The sequence below is a fragment of the Mytilinidion resinicola genome (assembly GCF_010093595.1).
Source record: "Mytilinidion resinicola strain CBS 304.34 unplaced genomic scaffold BDZ99scaffold_23, whole genome shotgun sequence".
NCBI lineage: Eukaryota > Fungi > Ascomycota > Dothideomycetes > Mytilinidiales > Mytilinidiaceae > Mytilinidion > Mytilinidion resinicola.
In genome coordinates, this window is record NW_022985459.1 from 249528 (window position 1) to 272579 (window position 23052).

The 23052-nt window shown below is 51.7% G+C and overlaps 7 protein-coding genes across 7 annotated transcripts; 3 read left to right on the forward strand and 4 right to left on the reverse strand.

The window, feature by feature from the left end:
* Positions 1-1812: 1812 nt before the first annotated feature.
* On the forward strand, positions 1813-2110 carry BDZ99DRAFT_525806 (uncharacterized protein; the record flags this gene model as incomplete). Its single annotated transcript, XM_033726045.1, has 2 exons — positions 1813-1938; positions 1997-2110. 2 exons carry the CDS (start codon positions 1813-1815, stop codon positions 2108-2110), a joined length of 240 nt encoding a protein of 79 aa, XP_033571178.1.
* A 215-nt stretch (positions 2111-2325) lies between these two features.
* Positions 2326-3364, forward strand: BDZ99DRAFT_525807 (uncharacterized protein; the record flags this gene model as incomplete). The annotated part of the gene is made up of 4 exons (XM_033726046.1): positions 2326-2631; positions 2694-2810; positions 2863-3132; positions 3185-3364. The coding sequence occupies 4 exons, from the start codon at positions 2326-2328 to the stop codon at positions 3362-3364; spliced, it is 873 nt and encodes a 290-aa protein (XP_033571179.1).
* A 128-nt stretch (positions 3365-3492) lies between these two features.
* Positions 3493-4265, forward strand: BDZ99DRAFT_525808 (uncharacterized protein; the record flags this gene model as incomplete). Its single annotated transcript, XM_033726047.1, has 3 exons — positions 3493-3608; positions 3660-3734; positions 3884-4265. The coding sequence occupies 3 exons, from the start codon at positions 3493-3495 to the stop codon at positions 4263-4265; spliced, it is 573 nt and encodes a 190-aa protein (XP_033571180.1).
* A 4513-nt stretch (positions 4266-8778) lies between these two features.
* BDZ99DRAFT_481380 (uncharacterized protein) lies at positions 8779-9456 on the reverse strand (the record flags this gene model as incomplete). The annotated part of the gene is made up of 1 exon (XM_033722405.1): positions 8779-9456. The coding sequence occupies one exon, from the start codon at positions 9454-9456 to the stop codon at positions 8779-8781; it is 678 nt and encodes a 225-aa protein (XP_033571181.1).
* A 1811-nt stretch (positions 9457-11267) lies between these two features.
* BDZ99DRAFT_467557 (uncharacterized protein) lies at positions 11268-11551 on the reverse strand. Its single transcript, XM_033721044.1, has one exon. The coding sequence runs from the start codon at positions 11452-11454 to the stop codon at positions 11299-11301; it is 156 nt and encodes a 51-aa protein (XP_033571182.1). The 5' UTR covers positions 11455-11551; the 3' UTR covers positions 11268-11298.
* Positions 11552-15776: 4225 nt separating this feature from the next.
* BDZ99DRAFT_481381 (uncharacterized protein) lies at positions 15777-16577 on the reverse strand (the record flags this gene model as incomplete). Its single annotated transcript, XM_033722406.1, has 4 exons — positions 15777-16081; positions 16194-16224; positions 16285-16305; positions 16521-16577. The coding sequence occupies 4 exons, from the start codon at positions 16575-16577 to the stop codon at positions 15777-15779; spliced, it is 414 nt and encodes a 137-aa protein (XP_033571183.1).
* Positions 16578-21517: 4940 nt separating this feature from the next.
* On the reverse strand, positions 21518-21847 carry BDZ99DRAFT_398194 (uncharacterized protein; the record flags this gene model as incomplete). The annotated part of the gene is made up of 2 exons (XM_033716081.1): positions 21518-21745; positions 21812-21847. Coding segments are annotated over 2 exons (264 nt in total), but the record flags the coding sequence as incomplete, so codon positions are not given.
* Between the last annotated feature and the right edge of the window lie 1205 nt (positions 21848-23052).

The window sequence follows — 23052 nt, forward strand, 5'->3', positions numbered from 1 at the left end:
AGCAGCGCATGGAAAACGAAGATGAGGATCTCTTCGCCCGTATACGGTGAGCTCTACTACTTATCAAGATTGTTTCCTATGCTGACAATTGCATCACCCCTCAAAGGACAAGGCGATCTGCAGGCACAGCCATGACTGCCATCTGCAATTTTGTCATCTCCGCCTGCCTCAGCTGGCCACCGTGTGGACCTCAGTACCAGACAATCCATGCGTCTTTCCGAAACTACACCTAAAGGCATACCTTCTTTTGCACGCTGCGGGTCATGGCATCAAACTAGGACGCGTTGCCACTGGAGGCAGCGGCAAGGAGACCTCGAAGTGAGAGCCTGATTGAGGGATTTCATCGCGGGCTAGAAGGAGAACAACAAACTACCTTGCGGAAACAACGCCAGATGCGGTGTCACGGGAAGCAGCGAGACGGCATCACACGTGGAGATCTGGAAGGAGGAAGTCTGCCAGGTGCCATACATATCCGTCAACGTCGCTGGACTCAACCTCCTGCAATGTCAGACTATATGCGATCCAAGGCCCCGAACGCCAAGAAACCTGGCATGGCCGTCAGCTCAGGATAAACACCTTCTAGAGGAAAGATTGGTGGACAAGGCAAGAAGCAGATCTTGACCACCTTCGGGCAGGATGAGGAGATGGGTAATCAACGGCAGCTCTCTAGCCACCGCCCTCACACTTAATATCGGTCTCCACCGCCGCTGGCCGGGAATCGGCAGGAATTTCGTCGCATCTGGAGAGGAAAAGTTTGGAATCGAGATGCAAGAATCTGTTGCGGGCGGAGCTAGCAGCTTCCACGCTGTGTTTTCCTGCCGTCTTGTGAACAATCTGGTATAAAATCGATAAGTTGGGAAACCAAGAACCATGCCCATCAAGCTGTCCACAGACTCACTCTCTACAAGTCTCGACCTGAGCCGACATCTGTGCCCCAGCTACCGCCGAGAGAATCATTAAAGTGGTGAAATCATTCGACCGCTTCACAATATCGTTCTTCGGTTCGGCGCGGGCAAGCCTGGAGATCGAATCGACATTCGGTTTTCCATGTTAGGCTTCTGTGGTGCTCGTCCAGACCAGTTCCACCATTCTAGGCCAGCTGAACTAAACATACGTGCTGGTGGGAGGTATCAATACAACTCTCCTGGACACGTGACTTGCGAGGCTACCGATTACGTGCAGGACTACTTCCATAATATATATGGGCTCTGCCCCTCGAGTCGAATCTAATTAAGGATTTACTTCAACACCTGCTTTCTCAAATGGTGCGCGGTAATCTTCACACGCTTGCATAATGCTAAGTGGTATGGGTTGCATCGGATATGGCTAAAGTAACCACGGTTCTGAGCCTTTTGGGAGTCTTTAGGATAGGTTTAAGTTGTGACGTCACGCAATGCCAAGCCTCGCTTAAAAATCCACTACTACTTCAGCAGCCCGCACCCGCGAACCCTTTCTCTTTTTTCATACCGGTGGTATCGAGTGAGCCGGCACCCAATTTTTGGAATTACCTGTTCTTCGGGACATCGTGTCGCTCGTATTGCACTATCTCGAGCTGATGCGCACCTTTTTCGATCTACTCAGCTTGTCTGGGTCGTCAAAGAAGAAGAAGAGATCCCTTTGAGTTGCGACTGTAACTGCTTGCTGTCAGGTTACGGCTAGAGCGCTACCAATTTGCGACCGGACGACGGTGCTATCCTGCAAGTTGCAAGTTGGCTAGTGCAACTGCAGAATATCCACTGTCCTCACCAACGGCCCTCACGGACGATTTCCAAACAACCCCTTCATTCTATCAACGTCGAACCATCAATCACAATGACCAACAACCTCAACCAGCCGCTCGACGACAGAATGAAGACCCGCCGTGACAACCGCCCAAGTCGCGAAGACCACCATCGCATGCTCCAAATCCTCCTCTCGCGCGTCGCAGAATCCAACGTCGTCGACTCAGTCTACGAAAGGACCACACTCTCCAAGCTCACCACCGAGACCCTTTTAGATCAAGCGCATGCACCAGAACTACGGCAGCCAATGCTACTACACCTGCCTGCTTAGCGACATCCGTGCGGTAAACCTGCTGCTAGACGCCGGCGCCGACGTGACGAGGCTTTAGACGGTTTGGATTAGATCCGGAGCTGAGAAGGGCGGAGATGTCGGTCGCGCTATCTTATTCATAAAGGTGGTCACCATGGCTGTTCGAGGAGTTGATGGTTTGGCGGACGCCCGATGGTACAGGCAGCGTCAAGAAGATTACTATGGCTGCTGCAAAGCAGACCGGAAAGCATAACGCCCCAACTGGCGTTGCTATCTTTCTGGGTAACTGAGAAGATGTCCAATCAGCCACTCGACGACATCCTCAAGACGCGCTGTGATGGCGAAGTCATGGACGCTGCTCCGCCTGTCGACGACGTCAAGAAGATCACTAAGACTGTTGCAAAGCAGACCGGAAAGCACAACAACTTCACTGGAGGAACTACCTCTCGCACGTTGGCCGGCAAGCAGAGCCTACCACACGACCACTACATACCGAAGACCCGTCACGACAACCGCCCGAACCATCGTTGTTCCCATCGCTTCAGAGCCACCACTGCTACTACCCCAGTCGGCGGCGTCAAGAAAACCACCATGGCGACTGTAAAGCGGACCGGAAAACAAAACGTCCCACTGAGGTTACCTTGACTGAAAAGCTCGATCAGTCACTCGATGAGATCCTGAGAACCCGCCGTGGCAGCAAGGCCACCGCTGCTGCTCCACCTGCCGGCGGCGTCAAGAAGATTACTAAGGCCGTTGCAAAGCAGACCAGAAAGCACAAAGTCCGAATTGGCGTTGCCTTCTTTCTGCTTAATGGCCGACAAACTCAACCAGTCGCTCAACGGTATCCTGAAGACTCGCCGCGACAACCGCCCGAACCGTCGTCGTCGCCATCGCGGTAAAGCAACCGCTGCTCCTCCACTTGCCGGCGGCGTCAAGAAGATTACTAAGGCTGCCACGAAGCCTACCGGAAAGCCCATTTTGCCACTCGACGACATCCTAAAGACCCGCCGTTGCGACAAGGCTACCGCTGCTGCTCCGCCCTCCGTCGACGGCGTCAGAAAGATCACCAAGGCTGCCGTAAAGCAGACCGGAAAACACAACGTCCCAACTGGCATTATCCTCATTCTGTATAATGGCCGACAAGCTCAACCAGTCGCTCGACGACATCGTGAAGACCCCCTGTTGCACCCGCCGTGGCAACCGCACGAACGAACGTCGTCGCCATCGCCGTGAACTTACCGCTGCTGCTCTGTCCGTCGTCGGCGGCGTCAAGAAGATTACTTTGGCTGTCGCGAAGAAGGCCGGAAAGCAAACTTCCTTCCTGGAGTTGTGATCATTGTTTCTGAATAGCGGTCGAAAACTTCAATCTGTCACTCGACGACACCCTGAAAACTCGCCGCGACAATCGCCCGAACCGTTGTCGTGACCATCACGGTAGAGCCATCGCCGTTGCTAACTCCCATGGAGGACCGAAAGGACATCTACCCGCGAATTGAGCTGGTGGGAACACTTCCAGCTGGGCATGGGAAGCCAATCCGAAGCTCAGGCGATGGCATGATCTATACTGGCGGTCTGAAGTTTGCCTAGGCGCCTGGGGGGGATCCACGGGACGGTACTAAGGGCTAAAGGCCCGCCGTGGGCGGCATCAAGAAGATTACCATGGCTGCCGCAAAGCAGGCCGGAAAGCATAACGTCCCAGCTGAGTTTGCTTCTGCTTTCCCTATTTCGTTGCGGCGTTGCGTAGCACCAAAAGCGCAAGTGCAAAAGCCTCCTCCGCCTCTGCTTACAACCATCCGGAAAACTCCCACAACAATGATCTAAGCGGCGACGCCGAAATGGCAGACTAAGACAGTGTTGCGTTCGGGTACATCGTCCACAACAGAGACGGATACGCCGAGTACTGGACGACGCGCTGCGGAAACAGGAAAGTTAGGACGACAAATCGGGTCAGTATGCAAGGCTTGACTTTCTGCGGCATCTGGCTGGCTTTCCCGAAATTGTCGGCTCAAGCACAACATGCGGTGGTCAAGAAACAGTTGCCTGTATTCTCAGCGAATGGGGCGATTCTTGCGCGGGATAGGAAGCAGGAGAAGTTGAATGAAGGATCTTCAGGCGTGACTGGCAAGATTGGGCGCCATCTTGCCAATACGTTCTGCTATTCCATGGCAGGCAATAACAACTACCGTCTTTATCAGCATGCGGACGGGCAGAAGAGGTCTGGTGGCACGAACTAAGATGCTCATAAACATATGCCGGCTCTCGCTCCTGCTCAGGCCGAGGACGGGCATGTTGAGTTCAACGAGGAGCAGGAGGATGCCAGGAAGGTTTTTGAGCCTCCACACGACTAAAGGGGTGGCTGTGCAGAGGATTTGGAGGGGTTCCAAGGTTGTGATGGGAGACAGTGGCTTCCTCCAATAAATCTCAACAATCTGGAGATGACGTGAGGGATGCGAGAGTGTTTACTTGGCTGCGGCACTGCTAGAAGTGGTGGGGAGCAGTGGGCAAGCCTTTAAAAGGGTGATGGGTTTGTTCGCAGGAAATTTCATGAATTGTGGTACCCGAACGATGGAATGAAGATATCATGATTAGACTCAAATTGAACGGAAACTTTCACTGAGTGAGAAGGTGGACACCGGACGGTCGTGAATTGATTATCAAACCTAGGAAAAAAGTTCACAGCCCTTTCTGCGGATAGATGACTAGTTTTGTGCCACTGACTTCGTTGTCTATACTGAATATTATCTCACTTTTAATTTACTATCTACGTGAGCTGCATGTTTACTATTCTTCTACTAGCAGATAGGAAAACCATACTGTTCTTCTAGCATCACCCCCTCTAGTATCTGTAACCTATCTCCCTAAGCCTATTGTTGCGAGAATATTCTCTATATTACTACTCTTCTAAGCTCTAATAATATTCATAGGTGTATTTGGGTGCAGAGGGTGGAAGATGATTGAAAACTTGGAGGTTATACTTGGAAGACATGGCAAAAGGTTGGCTTAAGGAGTAGTTTCAATAGTGAAATGGCATAAGTCTGGTTTAATTCACTCCGCTTCCTGCTCTTATGCTAGCGGATGGGAAATAAAAAACTGTCCTTCCGGGTCTCATCTCCCAACCCAGCAAGGAGTCAATCCATCCGTTTGTGCCGAAACCTCGAAGACCCCCTCTCATCCACATCAACCCACCCACCGCGCCTGACTTGGTTGAGCCCATGGTATCAGAGGACCCCCTCCAGTTCCGATTCTTCCACCACCTCAGTCTTCTTTTCTGTTGCTGGGGCTTCTTCTCCTTCGGCGGCTTGGGCTCCTTCTTAGGTTCCGGCTCTTGCTTCTGGACCGACTCTTCGACCGGCTCCGAGATCAATAGAGAGACCTTTAACTTGCTCATCGCCGCCTAACTTAGCTTAAAGAAAACCTCTCCTCCTTTAGCAGCTTGGGCGCCTTCTTGGGTTTCGGCTCCCGCTTCTGAGCCGACTCTTCGACCGGCTCCGAGACCAATGGACAGGTCTTTGACCTGTTCTTCGGAGTGCACCATAACTTGAAGAAATCTTTTCCATGGCTAAAGTCGTTAATGCGGATCTTGAGCGGGCTCGGCAGGATACTCTCGCAGCGAGCACCATAGCCTACTCCTGCCGATGAGTAGCTAGATGACATCCCGGATTTGCCGTAAGTGGTGTAAGCAAACTCCGTCGATGGATCCACAAGAAAGGGATGGAAATACGAACTAGGATCCGAAATCTCGTCGTATCCATTGACAAAAACCCCTGGGTGCAGCCCCATCGCAGCTACTACTCGCGAAGATGTCCAGCGCTTTCAATTCCACCGCAATTCCCGGAATCAAGAATACGGCGTAGAGAAGATCTGGGACTGTGTCTACGTCGATCCCATTAATAGGGAGCAAGGTATCTTCCCGGATAGGGACTTGCGGACATCAGGCGCGCAAGACGCTTAAGACACGTAGATTGTGCCAGGCCACTGCCGCGCCTTCCAGGCTCGCGCGGAAGTTGTAGGAATCGGCCTATGGTTGTCTTTGCTCTGTCGTCTCCCTGCACTTCATCTCCAGCGACGTAGGCCAAGGTGCCAGCTCCTTCGGCCCAGCCCATCTTCGTGCTGGCCTACGCGAGCGCGATGTACGATTGAGGTTGTATAAATTGAGGTTATAATGCAGATGTAGGTGAGGTGTATGTTAAAAGGTGGGGGGGTTAGGCAGCAAGGCCTGCTGAGGTTGTAAAGCGGCCCACAGTTGTCTTTGCTCTGTTATCTCCGTCCTCCCACTTGATCTCTAGCAGCGTTGGCTAAGGTGCTAGCTCCTTCTTAAGTTGCTACTTTAGACACCAGATAGTCTTCTTACAGAGAACTAAGCTGTGAGTCCTTCTCTTTTAAGCAGCTTGGAATTGGTTGTTGTCCGCCCTTGCTTAGGAACTCCCTTTTATTGCGGCGGCGCCTTCGAGCTACTTTGTGTTTCGTAACTTCGGGAAAAGGATTGGCTCTAAGGATTGGGCACGTTGGGTCTTGGATCGAAACCCCCGGCGCGGGTTCGCACTGGCTTCACGGCCGGCGCCTTCTGGCACGGGGTAGTGGACGTCTCGCACTCCCAGGCTCGCGCGGAAGGGGTAGGAATCTGCCCAGAGTTGTCTTTGCTCTGTCGTCTCCCTCCTGTTTCATTTTCGGTGGTGTAGGCCAAGGTCCTAGCTGTGCCCGTTCACCTGCCTCTGGCCGGGGGGTTCACCTTTCACCTAGTGAAGGCTAGGTGAAGAGCTATTATGTGTAGGATCTCGAACGCTGTGTCCAGTGGGCGCGTCATGTTCTTGTAAAGATGGTTCGCCACCTGGTACGCCATTCTCTCGAAAAAAAAAAATTGTGGATCTTATTGTGAATGATGTTATTCGTAACAATGGAGAAAGCAGTGCCGGGGACGGGGAATACCTTAATGTCGTCGAAGGTGGCTCCGCATTTGAAGGCTCTGCCATTGTCCTCAGCGGATTCGGTAGGCGCGGTGGAGGCGTCCGAGGCGGTGTCGCGCATGGCTGGATCGGCTGTTTCTGGATAAGCGTGGTCTGGAAGATCTATGCACGGGGGAGTCGTTACAAATTAAAACATCTGAAGTCTAGAAGGAGGCTCGGGGTGGCGGGCGCGTTTTGAGCGTAGCTTTCGTGGTGTTGAGGTTGGTGTTTGGAGCGGTGCGTCTAGTGTCTGGAGCTACCTCAGCGGCTGAGGGGACGGGTACCTTCTCTTGCAAGGCGGAGTCGCGGTGTTAGAAGTGTTTTCGGCGCGTTCTTGAAGTTTGGGTGAGGAAAGAAGGCGGACAATCGCGGGTGGAGCGTGTTTTACTTGACAACCAGACTATGGCCCAGCGTTTGGTGTACCTGTCACTTATACTTTAGTTGTGTCCCCCCGAGTCTCAGAACTGCAAGTCCGAGCCAATAGGCAAGTTGAAGGTTGTGGCATGTGCGACAGTGGGAGGAGACGTTTAGAACGGCCACTGCTGTATAACCCTCAAACTACGGGCGGTGGTTCCTTAAGATTGGCGTTAGGTTGCGCATTTCCATGGAGATCCTAGTTAGGCCCTCTATTAGGTTCTAGGGTGGGATTATCCGCACTGTGAAGGTACTTGAAAGAACGATTTATATTAGCTTCTTGTGGAATAGATAGAAATCCCCAGTCCGCGTTGCTCTAAACAATATGCTGTTCTAAGTAGCGTGTAGAGGTAACCTAAAAGATCCCTAGGCATCGTTCCGTGTGGTTTGTAAAGCGTGTGGAGTAGAATTTGTTGGGATTAAGCTCCCTTGCATCCACCTTCGTGCCCAGCCTTCGACCTCCAGCTCCTCCTGCCTCCCTACATCCATCCCGACCAGCGACGCGGCCTGTGAACTCTATCTACAATCCAGAAAAGGATCATATTTGACCTATTCGACATCGAGAAAGCGAACACTTAAAGAAGAACCGAGGCGGGGTGATGTGATCCTTCTTGATGATGTATAAGACGGTGATGCACAAGACGATGATGTACAAGACGATGAAGGGATGAAGGAGTGTAGGATGTGTGGGAAGATGAGAAAAGTCCAAGGTCCAAAGGTCAAAGAGTGTCTGGTTCAAGACCAAGTGCGAAGCGCTGGTGTTTGAACGCTGGCAGCAACCAACTGGTAAGACACCGAAGGAGTGACTGGGTCATTGTCCCGGATAGGCTGCTTGCCTCGGACACGCTCAGTGAGAGGGGAATGCTCCGTGGGTCCAGTGCCTGAAGAGTCCTGCAGAGAAGTCTCGACTCGGGGGGATGGAACTGGAAGTTTGGGTCGAGCCTCCCCCGATGGTCGATGCAGTTGTCGAGGGGCTCTGCAAGTCGGCCGGAAGTCCCCAGAAGACATCTCGCTGAATATTACGCTGCCTCTTGGTAGCACGGAAGATCCCTGTACATCGCGGGCTCTTATTTGTTGCTATACAATAAAGACCTGGGAATGTAGGGGATGTTGTCGTAGCCGTGGTCTAGTTGCTCCAGCCTCAACATGGTTATGCAGAAGCCGCTTGAGATCTATCATGACAACGGGAAAAACTTCTCCCCGGGCATTTCAAATGAAACATTCAAAAAACGTTGTTAAGAACCGTGCGTATAGCGTCGCTTGAGCTTCGGAGAGACTTCCCATGGCCCCCTGGAACCGTACCCGTGAGTTCAATTCGGGGACTATGTCTTTCCGGTCTTCCATGGGAACGGCCATGCCTTCCTCGGTCTGCGCACTCTCGTAGTTATCTTCAACTCCCCTGCTTGTCTCTCGGACGTTGCGGATGACCAAATCCGACCAAATTCGCACCTGGTTTTGATTCAGCCAACTGAGAGCCATCGCCATCGGAGTAGGAAGCGTTAAGTTGTAATTCAAGGCTCAGGTGACGTTGGGGTCGAGATCTTTGAGCCTGTTGTAGGGATCGTACAAGGGTGACCAGGCCAGGCCAATGTTGACGGCTTCCATGAAGACCTCCCGATTCCAGTCCATTAATTATCTTTCCGAGGGCGGCGAATTGCAGTTGTGGACCATTTGCGGGCGGAGGGTGATAGAAGCCTAGTTGCATAGGAAAGCCTGCGGTGGAAATCCAGGCTGTTGGAACGGCTGGGAGGCTGGAGCATGGATGGCTCGTTCTGGAATCTCGGACAGAGCAGTACCGGTATATGCCTGGCTGGGGGCGATGATCTCGGCTTCGTGCAGAGACCAGTTTTTCGTTGCCAAATTGGTAGCAAGAGTGGTCGAAGAGGACAGGAAGGTCTCCGCCTTTCAACCAAAACTCCAGCACTTCAAGTGGTGGAGAGTGTCGTCCTGCTCTTTGGCGACGCGACCCTGGACCGAGCGGGGATACCAGATTGGTGTCGGCGCGATTATGAATTCCGCTGTTTCCTCCCGCGGTACCTGACTGCTGCAGCGCCGAGCCCAGGTTCATGAAGTCGGCTTCGCACGAGCGGTAGCTCACCCAACGAGATGAAAATGTGGATGCCGAGGAGAATGCGCAGTGGTCCGCGGGGAGAACATGGTGCGAATGAGTCTTGCAATCAGCCACGCTTTGCAGCTGCCCGGTCCCATTCTGACACTATTTATGGCTGCGGCCGCCCGGTGGGTTGAAGAGCAACACCTTCGCAAGCCTTCTGTGCGTCTTCCATCATGTTGACTTTATCGCGATCTATTTCAGGTTAGTATTGAAGGAAGCAAGAAGCCCATTGGCGGGAAAAACTTGCATGTGCCAAATTCATTGTTGTACTGGACGTTACGAGTATACCCAAGTCCAATGGGCAGCGGGACATTCGTAGGGGACAACAAGAGCTGACATCTTGCAGCAGTCAGGGAGAGTCGGCAGCGGAAGGGGGTCTCTCTCTTCTGGTTATGCTGGCACTGATGACGCGTCCGTTGGCAGTGCGGCGCGGAGGCGAAGGATATAAGGTGAAGATGTGAGGTAAGGACAGCCGTCGAGAGTCTCGCACTCGTGTTGGAGGTCAGGCTTCGCGGTGTGGTGAATTGCGCCATTAATACTACCGCCGCTCGTCAGTACGTTGTTGGCGGCATTGACGATGCGGTTAATTGCAAGCAGAGTGATGGAGTATACCTAGAACTGCGTTGACCCCGCTAAGGACAAATGCAAGACCTAGGGTTGAGATTAGATTAGTTATAGCGAGAGCGACACTGCTAGGAAAAGAGTGAAGGGTGGTAAGAGGGATATTTAGGTCCGGTGAGGTTGAAGGCTACCAGCTCGCAAACTATCTGTGAAACGTCGGTGAAACTGCGGTCCGAGTTGATATGTCGGTCTATTGTCTATTTATACTATTCATTTTCACCTCCTCTTACCCTTAGGGATCTGGCACCTAAGCGGGCTATGTTATGGACCAGTGTACGAGTTACTGTATCATTGTACGGTTTATTGTTCCTTGTTTGACTTACTGTTTCCTTGTTTGAGTTATTGTTTGTATTTTTGTTACTATTTTCACCACCCTGGCGTCCCGGGTTCGAGGCGCGCGGAGGTTACGCGATGGTTTCGTATTTTAAGCAGCTTTTCTGGTCCGGATGGTGAAGGGGTTTGGGCGGCTTTCGGGGGCGTGTTGGGATGAGAAGGGGGCAGGTCGATGGAGAAATAAATACACGCTTCTAGGAGGCCTTTTACTTTGATACAACGCTCACTGTCTGCGTCACCTTCCCGCAAAAAAACAGAAGTAGTGAATCGAAAATCCATACCAAAGATAACAAAAGAGAAAAAGTGAGTAGACCCATCGGGGGTCGAACCCCCATCCAGCCGTTAGCGTGCGCAAAAAAAGATTGTGTTCCAAAGATTAGGTTGTAAGGTGTAATGCGCGGGTCGCGGTAACCTCTGGTAAAAGGCAAGAGATTAATCCCAGTCAACACCGACGCACCTTACGAAATAACGGCCGAAAATATGAGGTATATATAGGTTACTAAACTGCGCGCGTCACATGTAATTAGTTGGGAGGGGTCTGGTTATAGTGTCACAGCTCACGCGTGTTGGTGTTTGTTCGGGACGCTTATTTAGAATATCCCAGAGAGAGCAAAGTATGCAATTAAGGGCTTTTAGGTGTGGCATGGATGGCCAAGCACTATTTATTTAATTACCCGACAAAACTCTCACGGTTAAGTCTCCCTTTCTCCAACATTCATCCTTCGTGTTTCAAGCTTGAATTGCCCTTTTCGACGAAGCGCGGTAAATTTTCGTCCTTTAAGATATTGTATCTCATTCACACTTTACAGTAAACTCAGGTTGAAAATTGATGTGAACTCTGTCTTATTTCGGGGGCCCGAAGGCCAAACTATATACTACGTAGGAAGTGACTGTATGCATAGGCAGAAGCACTAATTGGAGGCAGCAGTAGGCAGCATTAGGCAGGGTAGGCCACCGTACCCCAACCCCTCTCTGTAGAAGTTGTAACTGGCTAGGCATGTAGGCAGCTACTATGCCAGCAACTCCAAGTCTGTACGTAGGTGACCGTGAACCGTATGAGTTGTTGATCCTAGGTTGTAGCTGTTACAACCCGAGTAGTAAGGTTATCTAGATATTTGAGCAACGCGAGAACTTGTGGGCGAACCTTGTCACGCAACCATCGTGAGTCGAAGTGATGAATCGCGCTAGAGGTTACGTCGGGAGTCTAGGCGGCGATGACCATAAATGCTTTGGGACGATCCTCGATGGTATCGGTAACTGAGGCGCCTGTCGCAAATTGCGGACCCTGCGTATACTAGCCTGCCGAGCAATGTGCAGGCGCAGGAAGCCTCCTTCGTTCTCTCTAGAGACTATCTCACAGGAAAGCCAGAAGAACATCCTAACTTACTTAATGCTATTCTCTGCATCCCAAGAACGTTTCCAAAGCCCTGGCTGATAGAGCCGAATCTTCCCATAATTCTTTGGATACGCCCAGCCTTGATAGCTCACCAAAAAGAAATTATTAGAGGATCAAAAGTAAGGCTCAATCCGGGGTTCCCATGCTGTTGAAAGAACTGGAAAAACCTTCCATTGCCCGCATATTGGGGACGTTTTGACTTCCATGATACACCGGGGTTGTCATGTTGAGATAGGCATTTCTCACATGGGTCCCAATTTGAAATCCATAACAAGGTTCAAAGAACCTGCTTCGGTCAAGGATTGCCATTTGCGAGATATCAGCTACCACAACTACAACGTCTCACCTGCTCCTCGTTCACGTGAGGCAGACTCATCGCCACGGGCGATAGACACGGACACGTGATCGACCAAATTTGGACAGCTAGGGCGTCTGTGACTCTTCACTTCCTACGCGCTCCAAAGTCTCGAACTGAATAACTTCTGTGCAATGGACACGGTCAACTGCATCATACCAAACCCATGCGTCGCTCAAGTCCTTTATGTTATTCTGTCAGGCACGGTCTTGGCTCTTGGGCTGACCACTGCTCCAGGTTCCCTGGGTGATTGGTAATTCCGGCAGAGCCAGGACTTTGGAAAGGTCTCTCCTTTGTCGGCTGCAGCACCGCCAACTCCTTATCTAGCTCTCGCTATAGACACGCTTGGGTGAACAGATGACGTGTCAAAATTTTGGTTTCGGTTTGGGGCTACGCTTCTTAAGGTATGTTAGGGAGAGCAGGACACGGATCGGTATGGGTTGCTAGGTAGATGTTATTTATGAAGTGGAGGCAAACAAGGGCGAACGCGGACATGCCCCTTCTCGGCGGCTTGAAATTTCTCTGGGAGCGGTACTTCGAACCCTATTCCAAGGAAGGCGCTCGTGGGTGGTTAAAGTAGACATGTTCGGACTTTGCGGTAGGGGCCTGATCTTGTGTCGGGGCTAACACTCAGGACGGCATCGTAGATCTAAAACGCCGCATAATTTCCCGCCACCAGTTTGTTTTTACAGCGGCGACCGAACCTGATCCCTACCGGATAGAGGACTACGGTGTGGTCGAGCATAGCAATGCTCGCCGTAACTGGGTTTCCGCGGACCTCGACCTTCTACCTTGGGCTTGACGATTCTTACTTCGAAGGCGAGTGTTAATATCGAGACAGCAACATCGGGTAGTTAAATCCAGGCGAGACTTGATAGCTTGGGTGTGTTCGGGAGATCCGCGCAGGCGAGCTGAGTTGAGGGGGAATGGTAACAACGGTAGAGAGCTAGCTGCAATAACTGTGATTGCGGATTACCTAGGAGCTGATGCTTGTCCTGGAGTATCTGTCAACGGACAGTAGAGCAAGCTACTCTTTTGATCTTGCAAGTTGCGCGCTTTCACCGTAAGCTCCGATCCTCAATGGAATTCCTAATGGTGTCCTCTAAAGGATTCTGTCTGGGTTTCCCGTAGTCCGGCTTCTCCCATCAAGCCACGATCGTAGCAATCGTATCCCTTGGCGAATGTTTTCCATGCCTCCAACCCTTGCATTGCATTCCTCATGTATCCTGAATACGTCCTATCTCATCTGCCGGTCACGCCCCAAGGTACATCAGGGTGGACACGTCATGCGGGGTCCGTCTCCTCTCCGCGATCTTCTCCACCTTCGACTCCACGATATCCGGCCTCCGCCTCCTCGAGCATTCGGACGCTTCCCATTCGTCTCCTGTAGCCCGGTTATGAGACCCACGTTTCAATCTTGGATAACGCCCAGTGCCCTACGCGCGAAGTGTTCTAGTTTACAACGGTTCACACAAAGACTCTTTTGGCGATGTGGCGACCTCGCGCGCCTGTACTTCCTCCGACTACGTCATCGTCGACACAGTTCCTATCTAGGGAGTTGTAACGGCAGTCACCATGGCGATCGTCGTTGCTGCTAGGAGAAAGGCTTCGTGGGGAGTAGGAGCGGCGACTGTAATGCAGTGAGTGTGGCTTGCCTCTTTGCCTCCGTCGAGCTGATCCAGGCTGAAGGCGCTGAAATAGCCTGTGGAATACGCTTGTAAAGGAGGATATTGTGTCGAATGGGGTCGTGGGAGAAGATGGTGGTTTGGAGTTGCGACTGCGTAGATGGTTGAGCGAGCCCGCCTTGTGGAGGGAAGAGGAGCGAAGGCAACATGGAGGATTCCCGGCCGCCAGGCAAAACTGAAAAGATGATGGCAGACGGGTGTGCCACTGTGACCATGTCCATGAACGAGGTGCTTACTCAACAAAGGCTCGCTCGTGCCAGCATCCTGTATCTCGTAAGCTCCAGTGCTTCTCCAACCCCGGTCCTGCGCTTCTTCTGTGTTTGGCCAGACCCCGGCGGTATGTCGATCTGCTTTCGAAGGTGGAGGCCAAGAGATAATCAGCGACAGTCCGTGTTCCTTTGCCGTGGCCTTCATTCTCCCTATCCTCGACGTGTCCAATTTGCCGTCAGCGGATCACTAGAGTACTTGTACCCCCAAAAACCCGTGTGTAGACTTCCTTCGTCTTCATGTCTCGAAATTCCATGCGCTAACCTAATGCTCTGTCATACCCGCCAGGCGCCAGAGACTCAGCCGTTGCTAGGTATGGATTCGGTTCCACGTCTTGCCGTTTGGTTGGGTCAAGGTGCATGGAATGACTGCAGCGAGTTGAGGTGAGATTGAACAACACTGAATTGGGGAGGGTGATCTCGGTGATGATAGATTGATAAGATGCTGCTTGTCGATGAGGCAGAAGGCTGTGAATGTACTGGGGATGGATCTAATCGCGATTTTCCGAGGAGGCGGGAAGGAGGATGCCGGTATGGAAGACGCTGAGCTGGATTTCGCGGGAGCCTTTCAAGATGTCAGCATTGCAACAGGTAGAAGACGATCTGGTCGCCGCACCAAAACGCGCGGTATGGTGTCGGAAGGATTTTGGGTTCGGGGAAGAGCTCACTCTCCCACCTTCTCCGCCTTGTGTCTGCCAGGTCTGCAATCCATGTGTAACGCGTAGGGTGTTGAATTTTCTAGGTGGGAAGGTCGGGATTGTTCGCATTAGACCGCGTCGCGTCGTCTAGTGCCACCATTCTGATACTCAGTTGACGAGCTATATATTGAACATGAGGACGGGGAAGGCCTACGTATTCAATGGAGACAAGTACGCCGATTTATGAGACCCTAGATAATCATCTCATGTAACACCAGGGCTTGGTCTCTCGGACTGGATCGGCGATTGTTGTGCGTCCGCGTTGGCTTTGTAAGAGGTGGAGCCAGGGATTGGTCTAATATCGTGCGAGCCATTCTAGGAGGGATGCTCGAGCCATTCCTATAGGAGAATGAGCTGGCTTTCGTGAACGGGATTGGGTCGGAGAGTGATCATAGCGCGTCGTGATGCTGTTCGTGGTATCGCGCCAGAGATAGAAGCGGACAAGGCGGGCGCGATTGCGAAGCCGTATGGGTAGGACATTGCGGCGATGTCTGAGATGCGTGTTTCCGACATGCGGAGTAGACTTTTATTGTTTTTGGGGAATGGTGGGTAGGAGAGGTTGTGTATTCTTACTGAGCAGCTGAGCGAGTATCTTAGGCAACTCTTTCGTCTGTTCACCCTGCTGCTTTGCCCCTGCCTCTTCTACAGTACCCGTGGCTTCGAAACGCGTTCCTAGATTTTAAAAGAGATGATACTGGTTGACGTGGTGGGAAAATCACGCGCGAAACTGGAGGTTTAGCGGTTACCAATAGGTCCGGCCGCAACAAAGAAGGCAGAGAAGGATCCGGATCCTATAAGAGAGAGCATTGGCGCGTTGGAATTGACAGGCGTCAGCTGGTATTCCAGGGGAATCTTCTGATCCCTAGCTCTTTAGAAGGCTGCATCTCTCGTTGTCGCATTGGCAACTACACGTGGTCCTGGTCAAGCGACTCGCGGGTGAGGGACAGCGGTATCCCGAAGTGTTGTAGTGCCTCTGCCAGACGGTGGAAGGTCGTCGTGGTGATGGTAGTAAAGGTCGCGAGAATCCCGCCAGCCAGTATCAACAACAACACGACGCGACAAGATGGCTTTGGATGAACTAGAGGAAGATCTCTTCTTCGAAGTCCTAGACAAGCTGAGAGATTCAATGAAAAAAAGGTTCGCATCAGCCCGAGGCAGTGCAATACGAGCGACACTGTGTCCCCTGACATAGGCAAGCCTAGCGGCCAGGGAACGGTTTCTAAAGACTAGAATAATCGAGATGTCCTCGTAGGGACCTTCCAGCGATTAAACTGAAAATAACCTGTGAAGAATGTTAGTGATAAGAGGAAGAGAGGAAGGAAGGAGGAGAGAACTTACAGATACTACCCATAATCCAAGCCAAAAGGCACTGTGATGGTTGTCAGTATGTGATGAGAAAGGAAAGGATGGGGGTCGAGTTGAGACTTACAAGAGAGCTGAGGTTTAGGAACTGTGGGTGACAAGTCAATATAGCTGGCGAAAAACTCGCTTAGCTGGCTTACTCATCAACGCTAGTGAATTTAATCGACTCTTCTTAGGCAGTGTAATCGTGTCAGTGCACTTGGGTAGGCTGTTGCCTGGAATCCAGGACCTCCAGGGCCGGAGAGGGGCATGGAAGGCGGTGGAACCCGAGTGCACGCCGGGTTGGTCACTTCAACGTCACACTTGACCAAGACCCTCAGTCTCTACGGCGCCAATGTCACGGGCCGAGCTCGGTATCATGAAGGAGATGCCAGTCAGATTTGGGGTTGAAGGTATGGGTAAGATACTGAGGGATGGCTTACACTGATAGAGACGACAATCCATACTGTTAGCATAAGTTTTCCGCTTGTTTGGATATTCATTCAGCCTCTTCTCGCAACCACTACTATGCTCATCCCATGAAGATCGTAAAACCCGAGAACCGTAGAGTTTTGCAGAAGTAATTTTAAGATTTATGCGAGGACCAACGATCTAGAAATACACCGCCAGCCCACCGACAGGCCAAAGCGACAGAATATCTTTAAGCAAGAAGCATCTAGTTGAAGGTACTACCTGACACTCGTTCGCTTATATCATTGACTCACTTGTCTTATACAGGATTATGCGCCTTGTCTCATCTCAGAAGATTACTGAGAACCTTGTCAACATTATCGAAAGCGCAGGACCTCCGACACAGCACATACTCCACCAATAAGAGTTTCTCGAAGACATGTTGGGCGCCGTACCACTCAAGCTAGCTACACTCTCTCTGGAGCTTCTCTACTTTTGACCTGACGCCAATTCTTTAGATTGGTCGGCATGACGCTTCCTCCCTCAAGCGCCAACCGGACTTCGACCTCCATCCTTCACCAATCTGGCGCACTTAGCCAAGTTCCTTCTAGAGGACTTCAACCCAAAGAGTTTCTAGTCCACGACTCGTCTAAGACATCTGGTGCGCTGAGCGCCTTGGGACATTTCACCAGGACATAGTCAGCTTCACTGCGGCATGGCGGCGGCTAGTAGCACTCACGCCTGTTTCTAACCTCACAAGCATTATCTAGAGGGACAGCGGCAACTCATTTGTGGTTATAGAGGCTCCACGTCTGGGCATACAGTTAAGCGGTACCCTTTCAACCACTATCCTCCAAGTGAAGTGGTATAACGACCTGCGCGTTTTGCAGCGTTCTTGGCTTAGACTGTTGACCGCCTCAGCCGAACTTCCAGCTCTTCACCTCGACCAACCTTCCGGCTCACCACCACCCCGACTCACTGCACCCTTAGCAACGCCCACAGCTGCACTCGGAGTCCATGATGCAACAAGACATAACAAACCTCATCTCCTAGCCTCTGTTGGTGGATTCGCCGCTCAGCGACACCCCGGACTTCACGGCGAGCCGTCCAAGCGCAAGAGCTCACTCTGGTCAGTACTATCTCGGACGAGACTGCTTCACGTACCGTCCACAAAGTGAAGTGGTTTAACATCTTCTAGCTACCGCAGCGTCCTTGCTGCGGACCGCCCATGACGGACCTCATCGCCCACGCCCCGTTCCACGCATTGTCAACGTTCTGGAACCGGAGACGACAAGGCGAGGAACGACGGAGGAATCCGTTAGGAGATCGGGGACTACTATGCGAACAAGGTAGGGCACTTGCTCCTGTTTCATGTGGTGTGCCTGCTAATTATATGTGCGTGTAGTTCGGAATCTTGCAGAAAGTCCACCCGTGCCGGGCAGGCAACCACGCGCAGGCCCTAGTGTTCCTGAAGTTCGCCAGTGAGTTCGACGCGCTTATGGCCGTGGATCGTTTCAATGGTCCGACCAAAGCGGGTGCCTTTCGGAGCAAACAAACGACCGCCAAGTTCTACAACTTGGAGGACTTCGAACACGGCGTCTACGAGTGAGGGAAGGCTGGAGCGGGCCTCACTTGTGCTGTCTGGGTGATGGGCTTGGAATATGGTGGCGATTCTAGTTGGAGACGCCTGCGGTACCATGCAGGATCTCAGGTCACAAGCGGGGAGGACTTCTGTGGTAGTGACAAGGGCAGAGAAATTAGCGGACCGGCTAGTCTCTTGATATGACAATGAAGCTGTTCTAGTTTTACACCTCAAGTACATCTCAACATGTTTATCTAGGAGAGTGCTATTTGAGATATGGCATAGTCTCCCGTCGCGTCCATTGAGTTCGAGGTTTTGGCCCCACTGCCAACTTGTCGTCTGCTTCTGTCCGAAGCTTACGTCCCTAACTTCACCCTCCACGAACAAGCATATCGAATGGAAAGTTGTCTGATTTTGAGTATTGTACATTTCGCCCTGCTCAGTTATCGTACCGATTCGCAACCCACAGTCTCCTTGCCTAACACAGGTCCGACTATTTAGTCCTACAGCTATTGTACTCATTCCCCTCTATAATTGTCTCTAAGCTGTTTTATTCCCGTTCAACGCAGACTTGCTCTACCCTTCTTCGCGCATTCCTTCTAGTCCATCACGAGTTGTCCCTCCCACCACCACTCCGCGAAGTAATTAAATCTAACTTCGAACTCGGTCATCATGCGGTTCGCGGCGGGGTTCGGGCCGGAGTCGGTCGTGAAAATAGGCGTGAACGGCGGCTTTTCGCCCGGATTGTTTCCGGAATTTTGGCGGGACTGGTCGAGACAATATCGTCACAAGCCTGAGGAAAATTAGCATCTTAGTCTTTAGAGGGCCGGTATCGGTTAAACCAACCCGTGTTATGTGTGTCCGAGATTCTACGTGATGACTGGCGTCGCGCTTCTTGTGTCCCTTTCAATTCGGGTCTTAAATCCCGTCTCTTTCACCCGGCGCCAGGCGGAGTTTCCGGCTCTAGTTGGTGGGTCCGGTTGAGTTTCGGAATAAGCATAGGACGGGTTGGCTGAATCGGACTCTCGGTCTGGAGAGGTAGGCTCTGGAGTTTCTTAACCCCCCTCCCAGATCATCAACATAGAAACAACTCTAAACAAGTAGGTTTGCCCATTGTGTTCTGGTCTGAACTCTCCGCGTCTAGTTGCAAAAGTCGCTCAATTAATAAGTTCGGCTCTAGCTGAACATTAGGCCGAAATTCCTGATCAGACTCCGGCTGCCCTTCTGGTCGCGCTTTGGTCTGACGCTCTGGTCTTTGATAAGATGCCGTGTCTGTTCCCGTTTTTGGCGACTTTCTGGTTGACCTACAGACTGGAAGCGCGGCATGCATCCTAGTATTCCTCCACCTTGCTGCTCCCCTTCCCGCTCTATATTCTTAAGACTCATTCTCTTCCTTCGACGCGCGTTGTCTTGTACCATTCCTCGTCCGATCCCGCGATATAGGGTCTGCCACCGCTCCGCAAAGCGATTTGAATCCAACTTGGAACTCCAGTGGCATGGTGTCCAGGAGCAGGTCGGTAGCCATGAGGGTGGTTATGAACGACCAGTAGAACAGCTTGCCACCACTCTTGATTCCGTCGAGACACTTCTAGCTCGTTGCTAGGATATCGACCACCCCATCTCTTTCCGTTTAGGAACGAGCTGGCCGATGGCTGGGATAACCACGACGGGAAGTTCAATGTCGCAGTTACTGTTGTTGATGTGCTCGTCGTTTTCTGTAGAATTAATTGCGAGTAGGCGAGGTCGTTTGTGTTGGTGGCGCTGGGATGTTCCCGAACCTTCCGCTTGAATGGTGATGTTGAGTTGGGTCAACTACGAGGGTATACGCTCTGTTGGGTGCTTGCTGAATGGTGGGCGCAACATCGCCGGTTGGGGACGCTGGGAATGACTTGTCCGCAAGGCCGCGGTCTGGTGGAAAGAGATTGACGTCTTCGAGCTCTTCAAGTGGGAGCCAGGCATGTTAGCATGCATGTGTGGAGAGGTCGTAGCTGATCTCTCTGGTAGGACGGGTGTCTGTGAGGATGGGCTGCTCTTGGGAAGGAACGCATCTGTCCACCATTAGCGGGACAGCTTGATGCAGTCGGCTGCGGCGCCGAGAATGTTACTCACGTTTGTTGTAACGTTGAGGAAGTCGGTATCCTGGTCTCTAGAGAGCTGGTGTTCGTTTAATATGCCAACGCCTCGTACGATATTGCCTTAAGAAACGCGGCATGCATCCTAGTATCCTCCAGCTCATTGCCGCGATCTGTGACCCTTCTTTTGTCTATGTTCTCTACTTATCCGATGCTCCGAAATAACCTTGGTCCTAGATTGGGACACTAGGCAGTCTCGCTGCTATCCAGCATAGTACTCGCCGCTCGCAGCTTGGAAGAATGACGCAGCGGCGCATTCGAGCGGAATTCCTTAGCACCGATAGCGCCAAGGCTAATGACCGACGATGAGGGAATGCTGTCAGCTCAGACGGCGAATGCGAGGGACGCGGGATTGACGACCGACATCCAAATGCGGTTCTTGTACACCTTGAACCTTAACCAGCTCGTCGAAGTTGATGTACACGTCACAATAGTAGTAGAAGGTCCGCTTTTTGTAATCACTGCGGAGAGGTTAGGGAATGCTACGCGTGGCCCGCGCGGGGATTAGGTAGCCTTACAGTTAATATTCTGCGTCAAGGATCTGCATGCTGACTCTCAGAGCATTTAATGAATAGGATCCGCCGCCCATGAGCTATAGGAATGCTCTTCACTTTCCTCGCGTCTTCCTGGGTAGTGGTGACCTCTGTGTCTGGAGGGCTGGTAGTAGCCCATGCCGTTGGATTGAAATAAGGCCTTGACTCAAAGGACGGTTCATGTCCCGGCGACCTGCGTGGAATGTTCGGTAGTCATCCGTCAAATGTAGGTCGTGACGAGAAATCCTAGGTTGGCAGCTATCGCCGTTGAAAGGAGGCCGCACCCTTGTCTAGCACTCGTTGCTGATGTTGCTACGCGTGAAAGGTTGATGCGGACGAGAAGCTCGAGAGACTACGCTCCGCAGTGAACTGATGAGGTGCGGTGCGATCATAGTACAGCGCTCGACTTTGGCATCGCGGAAGTCGAGGTCTACCATGCAGCGTACTCTGGGTCTAGCGCTGCTGCTTGTGATCTCCATTCTGTACTTCTTCTACGTCTGATACTTATTCGGGGATCCAGGGGGGCTGTGCCTGCAAGTATAGCCAGCCGTTCTGTTTCTTTGTTGCCGTCCGGCATAGTGAAGAATGTTCAAGGTTTGAACAATCAAGGTTTAAGCAATCGCAGGCCCTCAAGTAGTGTGTTACTCGCAGCATTCACATAATTCAGGCAATGCTACGTCCTTTCAGTGGATAAGTGGACACAAGGCAATGATCGGGAATCCCAGGGGCGCGAGAACTTGTTCTCAGGACGAGGTCGAGAGGGCGAGATGCTGAGCGAAGAGTAGGAGGGCAGAGGCACATAACCGTCCATGGGGTGCCCTCCTCGGAGCCCAGGTGGATCTCCTTAAGCGCGAAGAACTCGCCGATCTGGCGGTTACGACCTTTGAAAACCTGGGCAGTCTTTTTGAAGACCTGGCAGTCAGCGTGTGGGTCAGTACTGCGGGCCAAGTGACTCACTGAAGCATAGGTGCCTTCGCCGAGCCTCTCCAGCTGCTAGAAGCTTGGGTGCTTGCGGTTGTCCATGGTAATCTGCTGGCTTCCGCCGAGGTTAGTGACCAGTGAAGGAACTGGACTGAAGCCATTTTGGACTGGACCGGATGGAGGTACATACTCGGAAAAAGCGTTGGACTAGACTGAGATTCTATTTGGTTGGAGTGGACTTGAAGCTATGGATGATCCTGGCGCTCTAATGGTTTTCCGTGAGGCTCGGGAGCCCCGATTTCTAGCCTCATAATAGTGCGACATTCCCATCACGTGATATATATGTGGGCTAGTGCTCGTCACGTGATATATACATGCATTTCCAGTGATGTTCCTATTAAGTATAGCTATTCTAGAACCTTATGCAGCTCTATCTAATATAAAATCTACACTTACTAGCTAAGAACAGGATGGGTAAACTACATAACGTACTTCACAAGCGAGTCGGCCACACAAGCGAGTCGGCCACCTCATCACGAAAACGCGACGCGTCAACCAACAACCAATATGCGTCGACAACACAACGCGCAATCAATCCAAAAAGAAGGCAGGCTAGCCTTAGCTCTCCTAGCTATCCGACGAAATCAAATTCCAAGCGAACGACGCGCTGCAGGCATATACAATGTCCCCAAAAGCACGCTCCAAGACCGACGCGGCGGAATGACTGCACGCCGCGATTGTGAGCCTAATTCAAAGAAGCTTACAAAACTTGAAGAATCAGCCATTGTTCAACATATACTCGACCTGGATTCGCGAGGGTTTTCGCCTAGCTTAACTGCTGTACGAGAGATGGCCAACAAGCTACTCGCCGAGCGCGGTGCTGGCCAAGTGGGCATTAACTGGCCAAACAACTTTATCAAGCGAACGGACGAGCTTAAAACAAAATTTAATCGAAAGTACGACTATCAAAGAGCTCTATGCGAAGATCCAGAGGTTATTGGCGATTGGTTTAAGCTTGTATACAATATAAAAGCAAAGTACGGCATTGTTGATAACAATACATACAACTTTGATGAAGCTGGCTTCCAAATGGGCGTCATCTCATCAAGCATAGTTGTAACAGGCTCCGAGCGGCGCAATCGACCAAAAGCTGTACAGCCAGGCAATCGCGAATGGACAACAATAATCCAAGGAATCAATGCCTGTGGATGGGCCATCCCGCCATTCATCATCTTTGCAGGCAAGTACCATCTCTCTGCATGGTACGAGGGCGACGA

Excerpts from the sequence above, each read along its gene's own strand:
- BDZ99DRAFT_467557 (XM_033721044.1), bottom strand. The coding sequence starts at position 11,454 with ATGCCTAGCCAGTTACAACTTCTACAGAGAGGGGTTGGGGTACGGTGG.